Source organism: Rhyacophila brunnea, unplaced genomic scaffold (assembly GCF_057557595.1).
Source record: "Rhyacophila brunnea isolate RB1 unplaced genomic scaffold, BYU_Rbru_1.0 scaffold_13, whole genome shotgun sequence".
Taxonomy (NCBI): domain Eukaryota; kingdom Metazoa; phylum Arthropoda; class Insecta; order Trichoptera; family Rhyacophilidae; genus Rhyacophila; species Rhyacophila brunnea.
The window spans coordinates 18,839,549-18,866,770 of record NW_028232785.1 but is presented as its reverse complement, the minus strand read 5'-3'; the positions used below and the strand labels follow the sequence as shown (position 1 = coordinate 18,866,770).

Sequence of the window (27,222 nt, the reverse complement as noted above, 5' to 3'; positions counted from 1 at the left end):
TTATTTTATTCTATTTTGATTTAATATTGTATTCTAAATTGATAGTTAATTACGAATAAAGAAAATAAGTCGCCCAATCGATAACTGAGAACAGTCGTCGATTGTGCGGCCCTTTTTAAAAACAAACACCTTCTTCAATACGTAACAGCTACATGATAATTGCTAATTCAATTTCTATTTTTATGTATAATCGACATTGCACACCTATTGTTTACCAAAAAGTGGATGTAATTTTGTTGTGTATGTCTAAAGTTTAATAAACTGTAATATTTTGGTGAACATGTTGTTTTTTGTTACCCCTTTTGTTTTACTGAAGTAAACAGTTAATGCTATAAATTTATTTTGTTTTTTTTTTATGTATAGCAACAAGAACACATTAACTAATATAACGTTCACAGATATCATAATCTATTATTCACACAGACTAAAAAATCCTTCTCAATTTTGCAGAACCCATCCAACCCTAAAAAATCCTTATTGTGGCTTTATTGAAACCTTTTTGAATATTTTGACAATTTCGGGGTTAGATGGCTTCTGCTTAACTACGTCCAATTTTAAATTTCAGTAGATTTTGACAAAAAAATTAAGTAGATTCTTTATACTATCAGTAGTTTTTTGAAAATGCAATATGCCTAATATGAGATATGATTTTTAAATATAGAGGGAACTCACATTGTGGAGATTATGACTTTCATGCACTTCATAATATTATTATGCTCGTATAATAATTATTATGAAAAATAATAATAATGAAACTATTCACTAGACATGAGCCCTTTGTAAACCTTTGAATAATGCCTATTGTTATTGAACATATATAATTTAGAAAAATACTTTCTGAGAGCATATTATATTATTATAACCAATAGAAAAAATCTTTTTTGAAAAAAAGTAAGCCAACCCGACGGGGAATCGAACTCCGTATCTCCCAGGTTTACGCCCTTATCCGCTGCATTACCATTATGCTAGGAGCTGACATACTAATAGCGACAAATTTTAACTATTGGTCAATTTTAATACCTACTCATCAGTGCTCTTCCAAATCAAGCTACTTTGGCAATCGATTTTTGTTTCTTAAATCAAAGTAGGTAACTATTTACTTATTACTTTGATTACTAACCGACGTCGTGGAATTTCTCCAATATTTTTTAGATGTAACTACTTGCACTTGCTAATAATTTATAATTAACTATTTCTTTTATTCAACGAATAATTCACAAGATTTAAGAATATATCATTCTGATTATTGAACATATTATATAATTTAGAAAAACACTTTCTGAGTTCGATTCCCCGTCGGGTTGGTTTACTTTTTTTCAAAAAAGATTTTTTCTATTGGTTACAATATATGCTCTCAGAAAGTGTTTTTCTAAATTATATATGTTCAATAATCAGAATGATATATTCTTAAATCTTGTGAATTATTCGTTGAATAAAAGAAATAGTTAATTACATATTGTTATTATTATTCTTTAACCTCGTTAAATTGTATTTGTTGATATGTTATATTATGTAAAAGATTACCTAATAAATAACACTATTTTATTATAAACAATGATGATGTCAATGGGTAAAATGGCACTCTTGAGTATTGTTACATTGCTTTTTTGTCAATTTGGAAGAATCATAAATAAAAAAGGCGTGCGTTATTCATTTTTCATGTGTATTATTTAATAATCATCAGTTAAATTACAAATACGGAAAAAACACAAAATATCAGTAGATTTCTTGAATTTCGAAAAAAGTTCAAAAATTCAGTAGGTATCCATAAGTGCGAGTGAGGAAGCATTAGGAATGCTTATTATCCGCAATATGCGTAGATGTCAATATAATATGTACCAAATGCCTACTGTCACCGCTATAGTGGTTTAATTTCTAGAGCAAGTGTCCCACAAGGTACAACCCTTTCCCCTAAATAGTACGAAATTACATTAATAAGTTACATAAATTTAAGCATTATTATTAATATTATTCCTTTGTGCGTAATCCTAAGTTATTTATCTCTCTTTCTTCGGAAAGTCTTGACGATTTAGCCACGTGACAGCCATTTCCACAGCATGGCGCCGTCCCTCTCGACATTTCGCGGCACGTAGGTCTTTCATCAACGTGAAACTGTGGAACTCTTGATTTAGTTCTTTCATCTGGAGGAATCTTTTCTTCGCCCTCAACGACACAATATCACAAGTTTTTTCATGTTGTCATATTTTATGTTGGCTATATGATCAAAAGGTGTCCAGTGAAAGCAAATCGGTATCGAATCTGGAGTTCAACGGTTATGGAGTTGTTGGTATGTTTGGCCATCCACGAGACGCTTAGAAGCCCCTTCAAGCACATTTAAAAAAAGTATAGCCTTTGCCCTTGTCTTTTCTTTAACGTTTAAGTTGTAAAGGCAAACCTACCAACAGACCCAACCAGATTCAACGATCGTCATGAGCAATCGTCGACTTTAAATAGTAACTACACGGAACGATTAAGCTACCAAATGAATCACTAACGCTTGTGAACCTGGCTCGGTCAACCAGGTTCCGGCATCCTGGAAGGATGGAAAGATTATTACCTATATAGTATATACGGAGGAGCTTCCGAGCGACAGGTATTGTTGGTGGCATCGGGTGATGTCCATATAATCCAGTTAAACGGCAGCAAAGGCAGAGTTCACATAGATGATTTTTCTCCACTATGAAGCATTGTATGTGTCACCAATCTACAGGATTTCTTACATTTGTAATCACAAAATGTGCATTTGAAAGGATTTTCTCCACTATGAACCATTTCATGTAACTTTAAGTTAGTAGATTGTCTAAATTTGTGATCGAATTAGTCGCATTGAAACGTGTTTTCACCACTATGGATCATTTTATGTTTTTTTAGGTTACACGATTCCTTACATTTGTACTCACATAAATCACACGTGAAAGGAAGTTCACCGCTGTGAAGCAATTTATGTGTATTCAATTGACTTAATCGTTTACATTTGTAATCACATGAATTACATTCAAATGGGGTAAATCCAGTGTGGATCATCGTGTGTCTCTTCAAGCTACTGGCGACTTTACATTTGTAATCACAAATTCCACACTCAAATGGTTTTTCGCTACTGTGAAACAGTTGATGTCTCCTTAAGTCACTAGCCGTTTTACACTTGTAATCACACAAATTGCACCCAAACGGATAGTCTCCAGTGTGAATAATTTGATGGGTCTTTAAGTTACACAATTGTGTGCATTTCAAACCACATACATTACATGTGTAAGGGTTTTCTCCACTATGTACCAATTTATGTCTCTTCAAATGACTGTCTCTTTTACATTTGTAATCGCATTGATCGCACATAAACGGTTTCTCATCTCTATGAGTCAATTCATGTCTCTGCAAATGAGTGGCTCTTTTACATTTGTAATCGCATTGATTGCACATAAACGGTTTCTCATCTCCATGAATCAATTTATGTGTGTTCAATCGAGAGGGAGATGTCGTTTTAAAGTTGCATTCATCACATAAGAAACGTTTTAAGACACATTTATTTTTAGAAGAAATGTCGTGTGTTATTTTGTGGTTCTTAAGAATGTCATCAGAAGAGAAAACGCTAAAGCACACGTCACATACTAAATTCTTTTCATAAAATGCTACTTTATTAAATTTCAGACAGACCTCTTTTTTGGAGATAGGTGTTATAACCTTTGTAATAACATGTTCGTAAATCTGTGTTTCATTATTTGACGACGTGGCGTAACTCTCCTGCTTATCGGGTGATCTTTGCGGATATTGAGGCAATTCCGTTTCGATCTTGATTTTAGTGGATAATATAGATTGTTTCAAATTCGATGAATGATGTTGAATGTCATTAGAGTCGGTTTCTTGCTCATAGTTCGAGATTAGCGGAGTCTTCTGAAAAGGATACGACATTATAGTTAGCGCTGTAATCAAAGATAATTTAGAGAAGTGCTGTGGATGTACATAAGTCCATATGAGAAAATATTAACATAACACAACAACGCTTTTTAGTGGATAAAGAATTTCGTGTAGATGTCCTTCATTAACAGCGAGAGTGGCCTATAAATCTTAATTCAAATAATTACAAGATAAAAAGAATTTTTTATTTACAACATTTTTAAATTTTCTGTTGAATCATATAAACTTGATTTGACTAACTTAAACGATCAAAAAAAATGTACTTGATAGAAATAATACTGTAATGTCATATTGATTTCTATATTAACGCATGTATATATTAATAATTTAGTTGCTATGACCCCAGAACCCTAGCAAACAATAATGGTGTCGAAATAAATTTTCATACAAAACAGAATTAATTGAAAATGAATTCTACTTAATTCTACTTAAAGATGGCAAATAGTATTAAAAATGCATTGGCATCGTGTTCCGATATATCCTAAAAGTTTCAAATGTCTAGCTAGTCGGGAAGTTAGCTAAAAATCGATTGCAAGATTTGTACTGGACAAAGAACTGCTGGGCAAATAAGAATACGAGCTAAGAAAAACGTTGTAAAAAAGAATTGTGCCAAGTAACAAAATGTAGCTTCGATCTAATGACGGTGCTAATTGTCCAAAGTATTGAAACAACAAGTAAAATGCATTTTCTACAAAACACTAATAAGACCAGTTCTCATGTAAAACACGGAGACCTGTTGTGTGTTTGGCTCATTTGAGGGTAGCGTGCTGCGTGGTATCTTTGGACCCATCAATGGCACACAGTTGGGGTGGGCAGAAGCTACAATTGCGAGTTGTATGCTATGTACGGGGACCTGCACATCGCACAGTCTATTGGTGGCTGGGAAATACACACAGGATGGACAAGTCACGCATGATGAAAAAACCGACATTCCGGAAGCCAGAAAGTGAACGAAGACTTGGTCGAACTAGAAGGTAGAAGATGGATGGAAAGCGTCGAGTTGCATTTAAAGACATTAGGCATTCTAAACGGGAAACAGACTTGTATGTAAGCAAATGCTGGAGGAGGCCATGTACCTTATTCAAATTTAATTCTATTTTTACATACAGTGAACATTATAAATTCAAGACGTTCACAAAATGACATTTAAGAGCAAATAAATGGTAATCAAACAGTGTAAAGAAGAAATAAATATATGCAGTATAAGAAAAACAGTAAGTATAAAAAGTAAATAAGTAAAAAATTATAGAATATGGAAGCGCAGCCAATGAGCTATTTAAAAAAAACTAAAACAAAGCCAATACTCATTTTCACGTAGGTGGAATAAATCAACATCCGAAGCGATTTGGTTGAACAGAGTTATTGCTCTCCCAATTGGAATCACCAATTGCAGGTTATTTCTGCACCTTGGGAGGACAAACAACCGATGCTCCCGACGTATAATATAGTTATCAGGGACACACAGGTCAAATCTACCAAGAATAGGGCTATAGTGCCAGAAAGAAGAAGCAGAATGTAACATTAGGAACAGTTTTCAAAGCTTAATCGGCGTTCCTGAACTTATGAATAATGAATTTTTTTTTTATCCAATACTGTATATACTTATGGTTTAAGAATGTTAGATTCTTTATTATAGAATAAAACACAATTTCCAAAAACTGCTGAATTATACATTTATTAGAATTTCAAAGTTTAACCGAGTGGGAGTCGAACTTAAATCTTTCATCTTTCATGTAAATACGTTCGCGTCAAAGCTATCGACCAATCCATAATTCACGCAAATTATTTGTTATAATTACGTTTAATATGAAGTACATCTAATTCCACCGAACGTGATTGTTTTCTAATAATTTTAATTAGGTATATTATACGAAACAACCCCTCCGATATTAACCCCTCTACAAAACTATTAATAGAATTAACAGAAATCAGAGAAACCTACCTGACTAAGTGGACTACATTCTGTATATGAACATCCAGGTTCCGGACCTTCATAATTTAATAGAAAATCAGGCTCAGACTTTATATTCATCAGGTCAGGTTTCTGAAAAAAAAAATTCAGATTTATTTTATTCCAAAAATATCTGGCCGACAAGGCACCCAGGTGGGGGGCAAGGGGCCCTAGCACCCCCCAAACATGAAAATTATCAGAATGATTTTAAACATTGAAATTGAAAGCCAATAAACTATACCTTGGGCTTAGACAAATAAAAACACGATAAAAAAATGATTTGTAATTCTCCAGCATTGTTTTTAGACAAAATTGTTAGATTTTAATTTCTAACACAAAAATTTCGAACAAAAACACTAAAACTAATGGAACTGTCTAAAAATTTTCGGTGTCCAACCGAATTCCGGAGTGGTGTACGTCATGGCTGGGGAGGGCTGACAGGGCTTTAACCTGGAGGCCCGGCGTGTAGGGTTGACCAGATAAGTGAGATAAACACACATAATAAATGAGCTTTAAATGTAAAAAAAAGTCGCCTGCGGGGCTTATATATTTCGTCACCATCTACATTTTAAATTATATAATTGTGCAACATAATATTTTCTGATTATTATGTGTCGATACTCCATTAGCTCCATTATTAAAGTGGATGTATTAAAAATCGCCAATAATTCACTGTATAAGTACCCTTAATTTGAACTAAAACACAATTTAAAAAACGGTAATGTAGTGTTTCACACTGCCTTTAATCTTAGCGGTAGGTAGGGGGCCCACCAAATATCCTAGCCTGAGGGCCCGTTTCAGAATGTGGGGGCCATGGTGTAGGTACACCGAGTGCAATACACAAAAGACTGATAAACGAGAAATTAAGCTGTGTTGTGTTGAGTAGGTTGTGTATAAGTTAAATGCAATAATACTTTTTTTGTCCATTTTCAATTAATATTTTGGAACCTCAATATAATTTTGTAATTAACGTGTTAATTTGCATTTGAAAAGTAATTAGCAAAAACACAATTTTGTGCGGCCCGTAAGCATTGGGTTAAAAAACTAAAAATCGACGATAAACATTCGGCGAAAAGAACGACTATACCCACTACAGTCGGTAGTGGTGTATATCAAAAGAACATTTTTTTTCAGTGGAATTCGGCATAAATATTGTAGCTCTCTAGACCAAGCGGGTAGCACAGCCGATATTATTTGAGTAATGTTTTAGCATACTAGGCGCACATGTCCAGCATGGTCGCTGTTAGTCACTTCCAATCCGCCAGTCACTGATGACACTCTCAACGATCACCGCCACTATGCCTCTAATTTAATAAAAACTAGGAGAAACTGTAGGTACAAATATGCCGCCGTGTATTGTAAAATATGTAAAAATAATTATATGAAGAAGAAAAAGAGCCTATGGGAGTAATTTACATTCTCCTCCTTGGGCCCCTCCAATATTAAATCCCGAGTGCGCCACTGCAAATGTCCAACTAGTAAAATTTGACTGGCAAAGAAAACAATGGTGAATTATATGTTGAATCATTGCTGACTCAAGTCGAAACATTAATCTAAAGATGGCACTGGTTTGATTACAATAAGAAATAGTTTATTAAATACTCACTTCACGGTTGCAGCCAATGGCGGAGTGTTCACTCAAATTTTCATTTGTATTAAAGGGTATAGCATAATGGTCGCTGCCCTCACAAGGATCGTCGATTTCTTTCTTAATATGGACACTAGGTTCAACTGTAACCTACAAAAGAAAGAAAACAATGATTGCACAATTATTACCTACATGTATAGATTAAACGATATAATATTAAAATACTACATATGATGTGAAAGACGACTGTTTGGGGTAATAAACCATTAAATTCTACAGCTTATATTTTCAATTGAGCACCATTTAATGAAAGTTTCGTCCAATTGACGGAGTGAAACATCAAACTAAATTATTAATGTCATAAAACATAACCCTACTTCGTATTGTCGAGTTGTGAATTCATTTTCCTGTTTTATATATGGCGTATCTGTGCGCATTTTATCATGGACACTGTTCCCTGTGTGAAAATGATAATCAATATTAGATTTTTCCTCGTAATTATCGTCTGGCTCCGTTTTCACATCCATTTTAAAACTCGGCCGTATGGATCGTCACTAGAGCCGTGAAAAATTAATACGTATTGATGAAACAGTGTTGCTAAGCAGTGTTGCTAAGCAGCAGTATTGCCATCTTTTCAGAGTGGAATTATAGTACAGAGCCTCAAAATTATAGCATTTGGTGAAAAAATATAGTAAGCGCTGTTATCTGCTGTAAATGTATACGTTTTTTGTTTCTCAGAAAAAAAAATGAGAATTTGAGAAACTCCGAGACCGCTTTTTATTTAGGTATCTCTTCCGACCAAAAATGCTTACCGAAGAATTCAAGAAATTTCATTTTAAACCAGCCAATGGATTTTTTATGTCTTTCGAGGATTTTTTTACCAGGTTCTCCAAAATGTTCTTATATTGCGAAATTATAGTATGTACTTTGCACCAATTTATAGTAGGTACGGAAATGTCGAAATTTTAGTACTTTTTAGCTATTTTTTCCGATATTCAAAATTATGGAATTTCGGGCGTACTATACCTGTTTTATATCGTACATAGTACGCAGACGAAAATTATATTACAAAATACTATAACTATAGTACGGTTGGCAACACTGTTGCCAAGTCTAAAATATTAGTACCTATATTGCTATATGTAAAACAATACTTAATAAATAACATTATTTTATTATAAGCAATGATGATGACAATGGGTAAAATGGCACTCTCGAGTAGTGTTACAATGCTTTTTGTCAATTTCGAAGCGTCAATCATTTTTCATGTTTATTTTTAAAATAATCATCCTTACAACAATGGGAAAACGCAAAATATCAGTAGATTTCTTGAATTTCGAAAAAAGATCAAAAATTCAGTGGGCATATTGGCAAAAAATATCAATAGATCAAGGTACTGAAATTTCAGTAGACATGCAGTGACGTCCCATGGGGGCAGACAGATTGAGCGTCGCTTGGGGGCGGCAGTTTTTCGAAGGTTGGCAAAGCGAGGAGAATCATTAGATATATATAGGAATAGGTACCTAAACTTAGTAATAACAGAAATATCTTTCTATTAAAAAATCAGTTCACCGGTTGGAAACAAAATGTATTAATTTAGATAAAAGGTTCCACAGCACTGTAATTTTTTTGTCGAGTTCGCGATGTCTAGTTTACTTCCATTGTCTTTGGACGTCATGTCTTTGATGACCAGTAATGACACGTGCATATTTGTGAATTATATTTGAATTATAGGTAGGTAAATAGGTACTTAGGTACCTAATTAATTTATCCAAATATTTTTGTCAGTTATTCGCGAGTTTTGAAAGTTGTCAGGTGTATTTTTAAATGTACCTATCTGAAACCGTGGACTATTGTCTATTGAAGTGGAGATGACATTTAAATTAGATATTGTGGTAAGTATATATTTTGTTCGTAATGGAGCCATAGAACACATTTCTTCGATTTTGGCGTCATTAAAGGATGATAAAAAAATACTGTATAAAAATGGGGTGGCATTTTGGTGCTGCCTAGGGCGGCATTTAGTTAAGGGACGTCGCTGTAGACATGGCAACGCTGACTGTAAACCTGTATTGAATCAATACTTCGATACTGTTCATCCGGAACGATCGAATATAGATATTTTGTTTACAGCATCGGCGATCACTTTTCCCGAGATGAAAATATTCGATTTATACCTATACAATAAAATATTTTTTACGAGCAAGGCCAGAACAAAAACGAACCATAAGTGCGAGTGAGGAAGCGTTAGGAACGCTTATTATCCGCAATATGCGTTAGAGTAAGATAGAATTTTCTACGGCTGAAGTAAAAAATTTTTGTACACGTCGCTGTTAAAAAAAATTTGTTTGAATGACTCCAATCCTTCAAAAACTGCGAGCACATATTGCTGAAATTTATTGTTTTTTGTTTTAAATATAAGGCGTAAAACCCACTTAACGCAGCAAGTGTGGCTCTCGCGCAAAATTTCACAAGTGGCGCGTAAATCAACGAAAATACAACGTAATCAAATACGCCAGCGCCCACTGGTTTTGACGACGCATTATGCGCACCCGCCCTATGAGTCATCGTTTTTTGGCTTCTCGGCGATACGAATGAACGAAAATACAATGCAGTCCATTCATTGAACGCGGCGAGCAAAATCACGCTCTGGAAGCGTCGTCGATCGACGGGCGAAAAGGCATCATTTAATAACAGAGAACTCATTGTTTAATTTTATTGCGTGTCCGATTTTAATTACAAGCTCCGAGAAATTTAATAATATTTTTATTGCTTTGTTATGACTGTTATGAGAGACGCTGATAATAATAATTATTTTGTGCTGCTTGAGTCCCTTATTACATAGGTGAAGGGTAATGCGCGGGTGGGAGGGGGCCTACTCAGTAGTGAGCGCGTCGAGCGCTTTTTTGGTGGGCTTTATGCCTTAAGTTACTTGTAAATTATTATTTTTAGTTAATTTAGTAGAAAATAATGTAAACTATGTTGTGTTTAAATTTGGTAGCTGTACTGAGAAGCTACATGATGGTAAGTATAACGCTTTGTTAAGTTAATATTAATAAAATTGTGGTTCTACTGTGAGTTATTCGCAAGAATCGCGGCTTCAAAGAATTATAGCTGAAAAAAACACACTCTCTTTGTAATATGATTACTCTGAGGTTATACCTAAGTGATTTTTTAGCCTAGTTTCTACGATATAATATAGGAGGCGTTTGTATTCGAAGAAAGGGGCCTTTGTATTATGTATATGAACGCCCTAGAGCTAATGAGGCAACGCGTCCCCGGTACACTTTTGCCGCTACATTCTCAAGCCGCCGATACACTTGTTTTTATTACCGAAGCCACTTTTATGTTCCAATTTATAACGCGAAATTATGCGTTGACTCATTAGCTCTGGGGCGTTCATAAACATGATACAATGGCCCCTTTATTTGAATACAAAGGCCTCCTAAATTATATACGAGCGCGACACTTGTGTCCCGTCTGAAACGGGTCTTAGAGCACACATCACATTTACAATAATTGTTTAACTAATTAAAAATGTATGATCGTTTATTTAGTTGGGATTGTCCCAAAAATTGAAGTCATTGTTGCTCCTGGTTGCGTCTAATAACTTGCAAAACCCAACACAGGTATTAGAATATAAGAGAGGGGCAATTTTCGCACAAAAGGGCGGAAAACTAGGGGCGGCAGGTTATATGAAAGTATGGTGAAGCAGGCAAGTATGATGAAAAGGTATGGTGAGGCAGGCTGGTAATCAATTTGCGGCAAAATTTCCACGTTAACATTATATTATAAAGGTACTTATATGTAATAACCAATGACATCAATATGGACGAAGCATCTGGGAAAAAAAATGACACTCACTTTTTTGACGGGTCTGCCAAATGGCATAATCTGTTCTAACGCCATTACAATAAAGGTGATATTGCTATAAATTCCCGATGAATTTTGTCGGGTCTGCCGAATGGTTCGGTTCGAACGGATTCGATCAAATGATCATTGACACTAGAAGCACTGCTCTAACGCCATTGCAATAAAGGTGATATTGCTATAAATTCCCGATGCGTGATTCGCATAATGGAAATTGCGTGACGTCTACCTATACATGTGCGAATGTCGTATGCGCGAATTTACTTGCTAACTACTGTATTGAGTGCGTTGTCCATTAATAATGTCATTAGTAATAACCAAAGTAAATCCTCCGTGATGCCCTGCCTTTTTTTTATCGTGTCGCTATTTCTCGTTAGTTGTTGGTCATTGTTGGCCTGCTTCATTCAGTTGTATAGCCGATTCCTTTCCCCTCCCTTTATTTAATACCTCTATGGCGAAAAATAAAAGAATGGACACTAAAATATAAAATCTTTTGACAGCAGTGGCAGTTTACATACCTTAAAGCAAACAATACGGTCGATTTATTATTAGCTATTAGAGAGAATCGAACGATTATCAGTTAACAATAAAAAACAATCCCAGCATATGAAAGCATAACTATTAATTATTATTGTTGTATTGTACAACCTCAGCTGTCGAGCCCATTGGACCCGTCCGACCTGGTCGCCACAAACGTCAACATAATAAGCATATAAAAAGACGTGAAAACTTATTCACATAGATTTTGTTTGTCCGTATTCTTTCAGCTTTGATTTTTGTGTTGTATAATATCCTACCTACCAATAAATTCATTTGTTTCATGGCAATTTTATTAACTTACGGTAATCAGTAAACTCAATCAAAGCTCACTTTAGAGTTTGGGGACGTCAGTCTTGTGTATCTGCTCCTGAGACCTGGCGTAAAAACTGCTGATGCTTCACACCAAATCTCCTCGTGAAACCTTCGATTAAGATCAAGTTCGGTGCGGTGCGTGATGGTTTGGAGGGGTAGGTATTTATTTGTGTTGCACAACTCATTGCAATACAAGTTGTAATGGTGGTTTACTACATCGCGAGTGGAGAACTACAAGGTTCTAAGTGTTTGTCCTTGACGAAACAAAAGTAACAATGTGGCAGCTTAGAATACTACTTCATTGTTGAGTTTGTTTTTTCAAGGACGAACACTTAGAACCTTGTAGTATTAGTCTCGCGACATAAGTATATTTTTCACAAGGGTGCCTCCAAACTTGTCAGCGCCACAAATATACGTTTACTTATGATCACCACTGTTTGAGAGTAGTTGTCGTGGAAATGGTCTAATTCTCAAGAGTGAATGCGGCTAGTATATACCTAGTTATAAAATTCATTTAAATTATTAATATACTTTAAAGAGGCTTTTATACTATGAAGAGACTTCTAACCCGTCAACTGTTTGAGAAGGAAAAAATAATATACTACCTAAGAGACTCATGCACACTTTACAATGGCCACCACACCATGAAACGGGCCCTCAGACCAGGGTTTTGGCAACCCCACTACCTATTGCTACGTGTTAAGACATTGTGGCACTCTGCTTTAGATTCCAAATAGTATTCGAGGTAAAATTAGGTGTATTTAGTATATCTTTTATTGATGTTATATATTTTTCATACAATCACTTGAATTATGGAGATATCAAGTACCTAACAATCATGCTGACAGGGCTCTAGCCTAGGGACCCGGGCGCAGGGGGGGGGGGCGGCGTGACGGGTCGACCAGATAAAATCACATCTTAAATTAATTGTTCTAAAACCTGTTTTACTTCGCAGTTATTACCATTTAAAAATATATGGTTGCTGTGACGTGTTGAGTGATACTCGAAAACATCATCCATAATTCGATGTGTTAAAAATTCGCTATAATACACTGAATTTTATTTGAACTCGAACACCATTTGAAAAACAATACTGGAGAGCATCAGACTGCCTATAACTATAGCGATAGGTAGGGGGCCCACCCAAGATTCTGGTCTGGGGGCCCGCTTCAAGATGTGGGGGCCATGCTAACAATACACAATAATCAATATTTTTTTACTATTCGACTCGCCTCGCTGGGCCTCCAGGCTGAGGCCCTGTCACCCCCCCAACCTTGGAGGGGTCATGCATACTCCAATCAGGCATCTGACTTGCTAGGACTGGTCTAGTAAATAACAATTATTATTGAAACCTCTAAATAATAATCACCTTTATGATAAAGCAGGCATAGAAGGAATTAAATATTGATATTTGTATTTATTATATAAATTCATATGGATAGCAGTAAATAATAGAATACATTGTTAATCAATTGGCAATATTTAATTGAAAATATTTTTTATAATTTCATACAGAAAAAAATATGTGATGATACAAAATAGCAATTTTAGACTTATCCAATTCTGAATATAGTTATCTAGATAGCATAATATGTGTGTGACATATATAGGAAAAAAAAACAATTCTTACACAAGAGCTTAATATAAGATATAGGTAAGTATATTGTATTACTTATACAAATTATGTCTCCGCCGAATCTTAGGGGTACATTGGTACGACCGCGTTACAAACACCCGAGTTCGTGAGCAGCCACAGCAGCCTTCGGTGATTGAAGTTATCACGTAGAGACGATTTACGTGGCTGGGACACGTATTCCGGATGCCGCCAAAGAGTGCGGCACTTCGTACCCTTGTGGCATAGCCTCAAGGGTTCCGCCGCCGTGGCCGGCCCTCCCTCACCCTGCAGTGGTGCTACAAAAGCGACCTACGTGCTGCAGGTCTGACATAGCGGGAGACGCAGGACTTGGCGATGGACCGAGGGAAGTGGCGCCAACTTGTGCTTGCCCTATGCCCCAATGTTGGGACGTGACAGGGTGGAAGAAGAATATTGTATTACGAATTTAAAAATTCAGAAAAGGGAAAAGGCGTCAGTTGAAAATGTCTCTATGGGGCGGACAAAACCGGTCCAGTTATTAAATAAACATGGAATGGTACGAAAAAAGTTGCTTGTATTAAAAGTCGCGTCTAAAATTCATTCCTTATAATTTAAAACACTACAAACACACAATTAAAATATTATACATAATTAATTACTAATTAATGTTATGTCCAGTAAATAAATACGTACTTAAGGGCCCACATGCTCAGCGTAGGTCAAAATGGAGCTTTTATGGTATTTTCAGAGCATAACCCTGGACATTCCTTAAACTTTGTAGATAATCTATTAATATAATTTTGAAGCCTTATTATCCTTAATATTTATTTTAAACATTTGATGACTGCATAAAGTATTTTTATTATATAAAATAGTATTCTTTTAAACCTCTCGCTCTAATGTTATAGAATATAGTCATATTTCAGTACATCCATTTGCAAGATATTTTGGATTTATTAATTTTTAAACACATTTACAAAACCATTAGTAAAATTAGTGTTACCATTATATATAGTGACATATTTACGATAAATCATAATCTTTGTGATCCCAAATTTGTCAAGAATTAGGCATTTTATTATTCAAAAAATGGGTACGATTAACAAATTTGAAGATAATTCTAAAGATACTGATTATAAGCTGCCTTTGACCATTAAAATATGATAAACATCCTACGAATAATGTTTTAACATTAATTTTACTAATGGTTTGTAAATGCGTTTAAAAATTAAGAAATCTAAAAAATCTTAATACCAATACATGGACGTACTGAAATATGACTATATTTTTAAACATTAGAGCGAGAGGTTTAAAAGAATACTATTTTATGTAATAAAAATACTTTATGCATTCATCAAATGTTTAAAATAAATATAAAGGATAATAAGGCTTCAAAATTATATGAATAGATTATCTACAACGTTTAAGGAATGTCCAGGGTTATGCTGGAACTTTGAATAAGATTGGATCATTTCATTTGTAATTTTTGCAAACATATATAAGGCAGGCGCACACGCAATATGGTTTGAGGGGTCATTTTAAAAAAATAGCCATAGCGTTTGAGGATGGAGTTTAGAAAATCTAGCAGATCGCACTGATTTACACAACACTTCGCACTGAAATCATAGAATTTTATGGGACTGCATTCTGTTTTTATTTAAAGACAAATATTTTACGTCCCTTTACTATCCAATTAGATAGAAAAAAATTACAAAAAAAGGATTTTCTTTCTATGGTATGTTACGTCAGGAAAGTTATGACATATTATTATGTTATTTGTTCATGTGTGAAAAAAATGTAGTCTACACATTTAAATGGTTTTTTTTACTAAAATGAGACATTTTGTGTATTTTTATATTATCCGATCGAGCACAAGAAAAATTACACTCGTCACATTGAAACGGCTTTTCACCAGAATGCGTCAATTTATGCCTTTTCATCTTGTAAGACTGTGTGCATGAATAATTGCATACATCACAGTTAAATGGCTTTTCACCAGAATGACTCATTTTATGTCTTTTCATATGACCAGAATCTATACAACTGAAACTACACTCGGCACATTTAAATGGCTTTTCACCGGAATGCGTCATTTTATGTTTTTTCATTCTACTAGATTCAGTACACGAGTAATTGCACTCGTCGCATTTATAAGGTTTTTCGCCAGAATGGGTCATTTTGTGTGATTTCATATTGCCAGATGTTGTACATGAAAAAGTACATTCGCCACATTTAAATGGCCTTTCACCAGAATGAGTCATTTTGTGTACTCTCATACTGCCTGTTTGAATGCAGGCAAAATCGCATTCGTCACATTTAATTGGTTTTTCACCTGAATGTGTCATTTTGTGTAATTTCATCCGAGAAGATTGTGTGCACGAGTAATTACAGTCTTTACATTTTAATGGCTCAACATTTGTATTATTCGTTTTCGCAGGTAATTTATGATCGAATTCTTTATGAAGCTTCAGTATATCTAATGACACAAAAGAATTAGAGCAAATACAGCACATAAAATGTTTTTTACTGATGAGAGATTTATCTAAAGATTGATAAACGTCTGGATTACCAGTATGACATGTGTCATTTATATTTATTGGATGACTATCATCTTCTTCTTCTTTAATGTCTTTCACCCTAATCTGCAGATCTTCACCATAGGCGTGTTCTTCTGTCATAATCCTTGCCGACTTGAGATTCGGGACATTCTCCATCACAGTGTCTGTACTGATAATCTAAAAGCAAACAAACAATAATGAATACTTGGTTAATATATAAATATATATATATATGTTACGCCGAATGTGCGAAATTGACTATTACATGAAATGGGCAAAATTTTGCCTAATTCATGTAATAGTCAAGCCCGTTGCCATATTCACGAATTAGGTAAATTATCTGCCGAGTGCGTGAATTTGCCAGGGTATGGAATTCTTAAACTGTCAACATGACAGTAGAAAAAGTAAATTTAATACGGATGGGTTTTTTTTTATTTTTTAGAATTATTAATAACCATGCCCTTGCTTTTTCGTACAAGGTGGTTGTTAGTAATTTTGAACAATCACAAATACCCAGGCTTTGAGAAAAACACATAAATGTTTTTTTGTCATGACCGGGAATCGAACCCAGAACTCTCGGGTGGAAGGCCAGCGCCTTACCCACTGCACCACGAGAGCCGCCTGGGTTTATTAGTTATAATTGGACATAATAAGGACATAATTATGGACATAATGATGGACATATTATTATTATTAGGTTAGGTTAGGTCTTTTAATTCTGAATTCAACTGAATGTCCATTTTGAGGTTAGCTAACAAGTGTCAACAAACTATCAAATCATACTATCACAAACAAACAATCGAACATTGCATGAGACCCAAGCACAAATCAAATCGCGAAAATACCTTCGAATAAAATTCTTCCGTTATCATATTATAGTAAAGTTCTAGATTTTTTTTGTGCATAGTAAATGGATATAAACGTCATTGTAGTTATTGATTGGTATATGACATTTGACACATTTGGTTAGTTTGATTAGTTGCAAAAAACACCACCGTAGCGCTAATTTGCCTAATTCATGAACTAGGCAGAAAAATTACTGCCGAATTCATGCACTTGGCAGATATTTTGCCTAATTCATGAATAAGCCAACGGGCTTGCATTTTTCATGATTTAGGCAAAATTTTGCACATTTCATGTGAAAGTCAATTTCGCACATTCGGCGTAACATATATATATATATAGGTATATATATATTAAAGTCTCAGCTAAGGCTTATTAACTACACATTTATACCAGAACTAATGGAAGGGGATACTACTATATGTACTATACTACAGCTTGCAGTAACGCGTAGGCGGACACCCGTGAAACCTGCAGGCCAGCGGGTTTATTTTTTACAGTTATCATTTTAGCACGTTTTCATTATTTTCATTGGTTTAAATTAACACGGAAAGCATTCCATACACAAAGCAGCGGTGGCTGTCTCAAATTCGTAAGACGGTGAAAATTTAGGTTGGTAGACATGAAGGTCAAATACGGCTAGGTATGTTTGTGCTGGCCGTTACGACCGAATCCAAGCGAGTACGCTGGACACAAGAATTTTATATTGGCACGTCAGAGATATCAACATAACCAACAATTTTATTAGTCATGCCATTGCGATCTCAGCACAAAATGTAAATGCAGTAAAACTAATATTAAGTTACTACTAGCTGCTACTAGCCATTCGATATTTGACAGCTCGCGGGGAACTATAAATTAACGTAATCATATTTCAAAACAGTCGGATCTTGTATCTCAATACTTAGTATGTGAAATTGACGTTCTCTGTCTCGCTCTACAAGTTAACGCAGTCAAGAGAGGCGCTGTAGTACTTTTTGACAGTTCATACGGTTAACTTATTTACATAATTAAACGTCTGAATACATAAAGTGATACAGGTGATATAGTTTGTACAATAAGCTCTTTTTTATATTAAATATATGTCATAATAGGTCTGTTTTGTCTGGATATCTAGAATGTACATGGGAAACTGCGGTACTCCGGTAGGCGTAAATTTCAGTAGCATCCGCTAGATTTTCTTAACCCGCCTACCCGGAACATCCCAAGCCATGTATTTGCGTGCGCACTTGAATCCATACAATATTGCAAGAACACAACAGTGAACCATATATACTCTCAGACATGGCCCCCACATCCTGAAGCGGGCACCCCTACCTATCACTTAAGTTAAAGGCAGTGTGACTATCAACAGTTGTGTATTCCAAATAGTGTTCGAGGTAAAAATTAGGGTATTTGTATTATTAATACACCCACTTGAAATATAGAGTTATCGAATATTGACAAACAATAATCAAAAATTGCATCGCACAACCATATAATTAAAATTTAAAAAAAATGCTTCAAGTAAAATAGCGCCGCAGGCGACATTTTTTTAATATAAGTGCAATTTTTTGATGTGTATATATCTAACTTGGCTCGTCAACTCGCCAGGCTGGGCCCCCAGGCTAGAGCCCTGTCAGCCTCTCCCTTGTGAGGGCCATGCTCTCAGATTTAGACATAACTAAAAACTAATTAAATATTATGCAGCTAGTTCGGTACCTGATCCACTGGCTTGCTTTCCGAATATGAGCAACTAGGTTGTGGATATTCATAATTGATTTCCAGCACTGTGTCTCCAAGATATCCGTCCTTGAAATCAACTTTCTGATCATCAATCTCGGATTTAACATTTGCAAGGATCGTTAGAGGGCTCTGAAAAAACAATACATTATTGTAAGAAAGAGTACATAATGTCATAGAACATTCATATCCAGCGCATGTATTCTATACACAATACTGCTATCAGCCGCTATCGGCAGCAGGGTGGTTTATCATAATTATGTATTCAATTGTCAATTCAATTTATTTATTTTTAACATATTGTAGACATTACAAATTACAAGTTTAAGACGTTCACAACATGAAATTTAGAAACAAAGGAGTATAAAACACTAATACATAAAAAAGAGATAGAATGATAATAAGTTATTAAACAGTAGAAATGTATACATATAAAAATATAAATTAGATAGGTACAAGGAAGTACACCGGATGAGTTAAGCAGACCCTATTTTAAGAATTTATAAAACAACTGCAAATCGAAAACAAATCGAAAAGTAGCTTTATTATAGTTACCAAACACCCAGAATTCATAGTGTCATACAAATACTTCAGACGACCCGTAATTCACATTTTTCGTTGTAAAAACAAATTCAACGTACCTACCTTATTTTATTTTACATCAATAATGAGCAAGACAAATATTATTAGGCACTTTATTAATTTTTCATAAAAAAACTAAACACGATGACAGCTGTATAAAGTGGCCGGCGGCAGTATGTGAAGAATGTTACATTCTTAAATCGTGTCTTATTCGTTTAATAAAAGAATTGAAAAATATGTGAATTTCCCTATAAAAATTATTTTGCTCCATTGTCCTAACACAGTCTAATAAAAAAACCCAGACCGATTAATTAAAAGCTCAATACAAGCGGCGGGGCGATTCGTTTGTTTCTGTGTTACCAGGGAACTCAGAAATAATGTGAACTGAAATACACAACGGGTAAGGCGATAGCAGGTAACCGACTCGAGTAAGGAAGAATCCGCGTTAAACTTACACACGTGTCTAGAATACGTTTTACGTCGAATACTGAAAACTGCTCTCGGTTTATGCATTTACGTTCATTTAATGTTGGTATAGTACACACACTATTGCACGTGCATAATGCGTGGTTCATTTTCGTAGGACACTCACACATTCAAAATCCTGCTTAGCAATGCGGCATATTGAATATAGCCTATCGGTATTCTATTTATTATCTGTTCTGTGTGTGTTACAGTAGATCGCGTATATAATGTATTAGATTTCATTTACAAGATGTCAAATGATAAATTCCGGCGACCGCCATTATTAAATTTTACCATCGAAAGCTCGAATTGAATAGTGTCTATTATTGGTAGGTACCTTGTAGGTCTCTTATGATTTTATATTGCATACACTGGTATTGTATATTATTTTCATTGTAGTTTGTCTGCGCCATCTTTAGATTAATAAAGTCTGAGCATATCTTTTTGCAGATGCATAACGAGTGGTCCACTGTTCAGCTGTCAAAATCAGATCGCAGATTGATTGACATATTGATTCGCCCTTTTTCGTTTCAAATGGAATTATAAATCTCAAATCAAATATATTATTGACTATCAGTGTTATTTATAAATAATATACATTCCTGTTATTCATCAGCTGTCAAAGTCAGACCAGTCTTTCACACAAAAACCGGTGGTAATATCGATTTTCAAAAGTTATGTACACATTTGTAGAAAGTGGTATAATGAATGTTAGTCAATGCTAGCTAATGTTAATCTGAAAGAGATCTGAAACTAAGAATACTCCGACAAGTGAACACGACAGACGCGTCAGTGTGAGCACTCTATAAAACAATGACAGGTCATCCATAGACAACGGGAGGGGCGGAAAAGGTAGGATCAGTCGTGAAAGTTTCGGCTTTCTACTTGAGTCGACAATGAGTTTGTTCATTTAAAAACGTGAATTAGTGCGTGTTTTTCAAATGTGTGTTTTGACAAAAAAAATTGGGTTCGTTCGACGAATGATTTTAATTACTTTTAACCACACTCATGTATGTCTACGTGTTTCTGCTGTAATGCGTCAATTACATTGAGCTATTTTACGAGCTGTTTGTTGGCGAATTAAAAAGCAGGCGATACAGCTACTGCGATTGTAATGATGACACACAAAACTTTCCATTCCCTGAGAAGCCAACAAGCTAGCGACTATTTTGACAGAACGTAGTTCGTTTTTTACCGGGAGGTCGCTACTACGCAGACGCAGTAGGCCCACACGCCCGCGTGTAGCGTGTAAAGTTAACCGGCTTTCAACTTTTCTCGGTACATTGTTTACAATCTGCTTATTAGCTTGTTCAATGATGACGCTGGGCGACTTCACAGGCAGATTGTAAATTCGCCAACTAGCAGCTCGTAAAGTAGCTCAATGTCAATGACGCATTAGTAGGTAAAAAAAACCAACCTCAAAATTGCAACTTGCATCATCGGCGTTTTCTTGCTTTATATTATATATCGTGTTCACGTTCGGACTGTTTGGATGCAATATTGGAACTTCAAACCATTGCTGGTCTTTAGCATCATCTTCAAATTCATATTCTTCTCGTTTTACACTCATTTTATGGTTTTTAAAGTAAAAATGTGACACGGAGTGCCGTTGGGTAACAAGTTAATTGTCAGCGTTGACAGGCGAACTGTTGACCATAGAGAAAACTCTCCTCAGATATCGCATTGCAATAAAATGATGTCCTTGATTCTGTAATATTTAATTGATCTCTGTTGAATATAAATATTTGGAGCCATTATTTTGCATAATATTATATCGTAAAAATATACGACTTAGGTTCCTACGTCAAAATAAAACAGTTTTATTAAATTTTAATAAACCTATCTCATTCAACTTTTCTACATGAACTCAGAACTACAATTAATTTCTGGTCTTACTAATCATTTTGTATACCTATTGTCATACATATATAATATTATTATTATATGCGTAGGTAGTAGGTACCACAGAACAGATTAATAAATATAATTCAGATTGGCTACAGGTACCCCAATATACTTATTACATTTTTTAAAAACACATTTAACAGTGCAATAGTTTATCGACGTCGATCTGACAATAATATCTATCTGCAGTTTTGGCGAATTTTGGTTTATTGGTGTATTTTGAATAAAATTTGGTGATAGATCGAATAAAAATATTATTGTTCTACAAAAAAATCCTAAAGTCCTCAAATTGGACGCGGAAAATAGTGTATCTTATCTGCATCGACTCATTTATGAGGTGTCTAGAATCTAAAGAGAAATACTATCTGGATGATTTATTTTATTATATGACATTACAATTTCCCTACCCCGTTCATTCATTTCACTTGAAAAATAAAAATAATACTAATTCCGACAAAAACAGTTTTTTGTACCCCCTGAAAAATTGATTATTTATGTCAGATCACCGTTGATATTATGTTGCTACCTACCTTCAAATAGGTACCTAGGTACACCAATATGAAATGAACGTCAGTGCATAAACCGAAAGCAGTAGTTGTCAGAACGAAGACATGCTTAGAATGACGTATTCTTGACACGTTTATCCCATATTCTCCCACACTCAAGATCGGTTGTCTGTTACTACCACACCCGTGTGGTATTTCAGTTCCCATTAATTATTCTATGTTCCTTGGGATAGGTAGCTAAATTATTCATATAGGTAGATTTTATTTAGGTACTGTGTATTTACTCAGTACCTACTGTCATTTCCCTCCATTTTCGAAAGTGAAAACATGCTGTCACTGCTTCGTTGCATGGATTTTCGTCTGGATTCGGGACTTGGAGGTGAACAAATAACACAACCGAATTGTGTTGGAAACGGCAAGGTATATTTACGGTCATGTATTCTAAAGGTTACATTTTTATACAAATTCTTTTCAATTTATGGTTTTGTCGGATAACGAGGTTAACACTGCTTACTGCATTGCTGTCAAAAATTCGGCATTCAGACAATGTTGCCGGTAAGATATTTAACATTATTTAATTATTTTCACAATCAACCCTTACTATTTGTTGGATTTGATACCGACTCGGGCCTCTCCAGATACACAGAGACATCCCCAAATGGGGACCATTCGGGTGTGTAAAATACTACCTTACTATTAAAATATTTTATATTAATTCAAAGAGCATTCGGAACCATATTTCATTGGTCGTCGTAGTGGTGTTACAACAATGTTGCCAATGATGTATCGACTTATTATCATATAGTGTGGTTATCAGCCAATAATTTTATAACGAGTTTGCCTGAGCTGAATGTGAGCAATGCAGTTAAGATTTTCATTAGGTAATAAAAGTAAGTACTTCTCCTAGAGCACAGCAAAAAAATCAAACTCCATTGGTGACAACAGTAATGCTATAAGATTAAAAATATGAAGTAAGCACATACATTGATTTTTGTCGATTCAGATCGAGTCTTTACTTACATATTTCTGCATATATAATCTTTATTTTCATAAAAGCCATCATAATGCAGTCATTTCCCGTGGGGGTAGGCAGATTGAGCGTCGCTTGGGGGCGGCAGTTTCATAAAGGGCGGCAAATCGAGGAGAATCATAAAAATAGCTACATACACTTAGTAATAATGGAAATATCTTTACATTAAAAAAATCAGCTCACTGGTTGGAAACAAAATGTATTAATTAGGTAAGTACTATAAAATTTTAACAAGATTTTTTTTCTCGGGTTCGCGACGTCTAGTTTACTTCCGTTGTCTTTGGATGTCACGTTCTTGGTGAACAACAATGACTCGTGCATACCTAATTTAAAATTTATCCAAATATATTTACCAGTCACTCGTGAGTTTTGGAAGTTGTCAATTGTATTTTTAAATGTAGGTACCTATCTGAAACTGTAGACTCACAATTTCTATTGAATCAAAGATGACATTTAAATTAGATTTAGTGGTATATATCTTGTTAGTAATGTATCCATACAACACATTTCTTAGATATTGGAGTTATAAAAGGATGATAAAAAGTACTGTACTTATAAAAAACGTGGCAGCATTTTGGCACTGCCTAGGGGCGGCATTTTGTCTAGGGACGTCACTATTATAATGTAAATACCTATGTACATTAATCATATTCAAATTAATGAAATAATGTAAACACTTAAATGTTTTCCCCGTTTGAATAAATTATTCGTTAAAAATTGTATTTTTATTATTCATTTGAAAAATACTTTTGTATGTAATAATTTCATGTTTATATTCAAATTACCAACGGTTTATATTTTACAAAATGATTAAGGGGGGACATGCTCAGCGTAGGTCAAAATGGAGCTTTTGTTCTATTTTCAAAGCATGATCCTGGACATACCTTAACGTTGTAGATAATCTATTTATTCAATTTTAAAGCCTTATTATCCTTTATATTTCTTTTAGACATTTGATGACTGCATTAAGTATTTTTATTACATAAAATAGTATTCTTTTAAACCTTTCGCTCTAATGTTTTAGAATATAGTCATGTTTCAGTACATACATGTGCAGTGGTGTTAAGATTATTTACATTCAAGAATTCAGGTGGCATGTTTAGGCCGTTCAAATATTCTAGAGGGACGTCAGTAGAGGACCAACGTCCTAGGAGTGTATTAATACCTACATATATATAAACAATGTCACCTCCGAAAGGAGGGGGGGCGTAGGTTGCGCTGGACCCAACCCCCGTGATGAAGTAAGGTCAAGGTTATCGTCTGCTGGCTTCTTCTTTTGGGGACATGCTATGCTTGATTGACAACGCGGATTTCAAGAATAACGGCGTATTTTATTTGACGAAATTCATTACAGTTTACAGTACAGCGAACAAAACATTTATAAAATAAATAAATTTAAATTGGCGGAGACGCCGGAGAGCGCGGTGCTGCGGCCGACGTCTCGCTCGAGAGTCCGAAACCCGAATGAATCTTCTATGGGCTGGGGTCGTCTCCGAAAATCAAAGTAGGTAACAAATAATTCACAATTCTATCACAGAAAAATGACAAAAAGACAGCTTTCATACCCTCTGGCATATGTACCTACCTGACTTGTAGGTACCTTGGGTCTCATATTTCTAAGAAATTCTGCTCACAGAAACAGACAACCACACCTTTTCTAGGAACATGCTTTGAAAGGGGCTGTGTATTTCTCGGAATGATTATTACTTGGCTGAAGCACTTCTTTGCTAGGTAAAATCGATCATACATAATATCGTCAATGTTCTGGCAGAAAACACTAATTCGAAAAAATGACATATTGAGTTAGTACCAAAATGTTCCTTAATTCAAACTTTACCGTCTGGAAACCTTCTTAATGAATAAACAGTCTTTATTTTAAAGTCATCCTTTTTACGATTACTTAATAAACTCACATGATAGACCATTATTTCAAACATTTTAACAACTTCAAACTCAAATTACTCAAAACTAGTATTCTCCAGTTAGTGTGTTCTGCCAGAACAGAGACGATATTATATTTACAAAATCTTAAATAAATAATTTTAGCTAATATCATACATGTATGGCTGGTAACTAAGTTTGCTTCTAATATTTATATAAGTAGGTATACGAATTTTATTATTGGTCAAAATTGAATGACGCAACTATAAATAACTTTCTAACGCATAATACACATATATTTTACTTAAATAAAATTTATTCGCATATTTTGTGTAATTTTAATACACTCAAAAAACCACTACATATTCTGATAATTTGGTAGTTTTAATAATACCATAATACTTCAATTTTCATGTTATGTTGATGCCATGCGTACAGAATTTAAATTGACTCATTCGGCTGATATATGGTAAAGTTCTGCACTAATAATATAATATACACAAATAATACAGTTTCTATATATAAGACGCACATGTTTTTTTTTATATAAACCTAATGAAACTGTGATAATATGTTATATTAGCCAATATGAGTAAACACGTGTGCTTTCATCCAACACTTGATATAAATGTGTAATTACATTCGTTACATTTAAACCTTTCGCCCGAATGTGTAAATTTGTGTGATTTCATGTTACCGGACGTTATCCACGAGAAGCAAATAATAATATCACATTTAAACTGATTTTAACCAATGAGTCATTTTTCACAATCACAATGATCACAAATAAATGGCATTTCAAAAAAAATGTCATTTTCTGATTACATCAAATCGGAAAATATACATGATCAATTACATTGGCCATATTTAAGTAGCTATTTACCAGAAATAGTCATTTTATCTAATTTCATCTTACCAGATGTTATACGCAAGTAAGCACACCGATCACATTTATAATACTTTTCATCTAAATGAGTCATTTCGTGTAAATTCATAATTCGAGATATTATACTAGAGTAATTAAAGTCATCACATTTAGAAAGCTTTTTATCAGAATGTGTTAATTTGTGTACTTGATAATGTACAAAATACAGGAGTCATTAGATTGGACATTTTAAAAAGGCCTTTCACCATAATGACTCATTTTGTGTAATTAAAAATTATCAGATAGTACCTAGTCAAGTTGGTCACATTTAAGTTGCTTTTCACCTGAATGTGTTATTTTGTGTTTTTTCATGTTAGCAGATGCTATACAAGCGTAAGGACATTGGTCGCATTTAAATGGCTTTTCACCAGAGTGAGTCATTTTGTGTTTTTTCATGTTACCAGATGCTATACAAGAGTAATTACATTGGTCACATTTAAATACCTTTTTACCAGAATGAGCTATTTTGTGTAATTTCATATCGCCAGATCGGAAACAACAATAATTACATTGGTCACAATTAAATGGCTTTTCACCAGAATGTCTCATTTTATGTTTTTTCATATTGCGAGATGTAATGCAAGAGTAAATACATAGGTCACATTTAAATGGTTTTTCACCAGAATGAGTCATTTTGTGTAATTTCATTTTACGAGATGTTGTACAAGAATAATTGCATTGGTCACATTTAAATGGCTTTTCACCAGAATGAGTCATTTTGTGTATTTTCATATCACCAGATGTTTTAGACGAGTAATTGCATTCGACACATTTGAATGGCTTTTCACCAGAATGAGTCATTTTGTGTATTTTCATATCGCTAGATCGGATACAACAGTAATTACATTGGTCACAATTAAATGGCTTTTCACCAGAATGGGTCATTTTATGCCTTTTCAGCGTACTGGATTTAATAAAGGAGTAGTCACATTGATCACATTTAAATAGCTTTTCACCAGAATGAGTCATTTTGTGTATTTTCATATCACCAGATGTTTTAGATGAGTATTTGCATTGGTCACATTTATATGGCTTTTC

At 34.5% G+C, this 27,222-nt stretch overlaps 1 protein-coding gene and 1 long non-coding RNA gene across 2 annotated transcripts; both read right to left on the bottom strand.

Moving 5' to 3' along the window:
- Nucleotides 1–1,658: 1,658 nt before the first annotated feature.
- Nucleotides 1,659–7,983, bottom strand: LOC147076785 (uncharacterized). The gene is made up of 4 exons (XM_085941359.1): nucleotides 7,829–7,983; nucleotides 7,470–7,601; nucleotides 5,855–5,956; nucleotides 1,659–3,888 (listed from the first exon to the last, which is right to left on the bottom strand). Exons 1-4 carry the CDS (start codon nucleotides 7,976–7,978, stop codon nucleotides 2,818–2,820), a joined length of 1,455 nt encoding a protein of 484 aa, XP_085797485.1. The 5' UTR covers nucleotides 7,979–7,983; the 3' UTR covers nucleotides 1,659–2,817.
- A 5,664-nt stretch (nucleotides 7,984–13,647) lies between these two features.
- Nucleotides 13,648–21,588, bottom strand: LOC147076784 (uncharacterized). The gene is made up of 3 exons (XR_015069707.1): nucleotides 21,355–21,588; nucleotides 18,870–19,022; nucleotides 13,648–16,502 (listed from the first exon to the last, which is right to left on the bottom strand). It is a non-coding gene; the product is annotated as an uncharacterized LOC147076784 (long non-coding RNA).
- Nucleotides 21,589–27,222: the final 5,634 nt, after the last annotated feature.

What these genes read in the sequence shown, in the direction of transcription:
- LOC147076785 (XM_085941359.1), bottom strand. Translation starts at nt 7,978, where the DNA reads ATGGATGTGAAAACGGAGCCAGACGATAATTACGAGGAAAAATCTAAT. An exon ending in TCACAACTCGACAATACGAA is followed by an intron (nt 7,602 to 7,828) that starts GTAGGGTTATGT and finishes TTTCTTTTGTAG; the next exon opens with GTTACAGTTGAACCTAGTGT. An exon ending in CCATTGGCTGCAACCGTGAA is followed by an intron (nt 5,957 to 7,469) that starts GTGAGTATTTAA and finishes TTTTTTTTTCAG; the next exon opens with AAACCTGACCTGATGAATAT.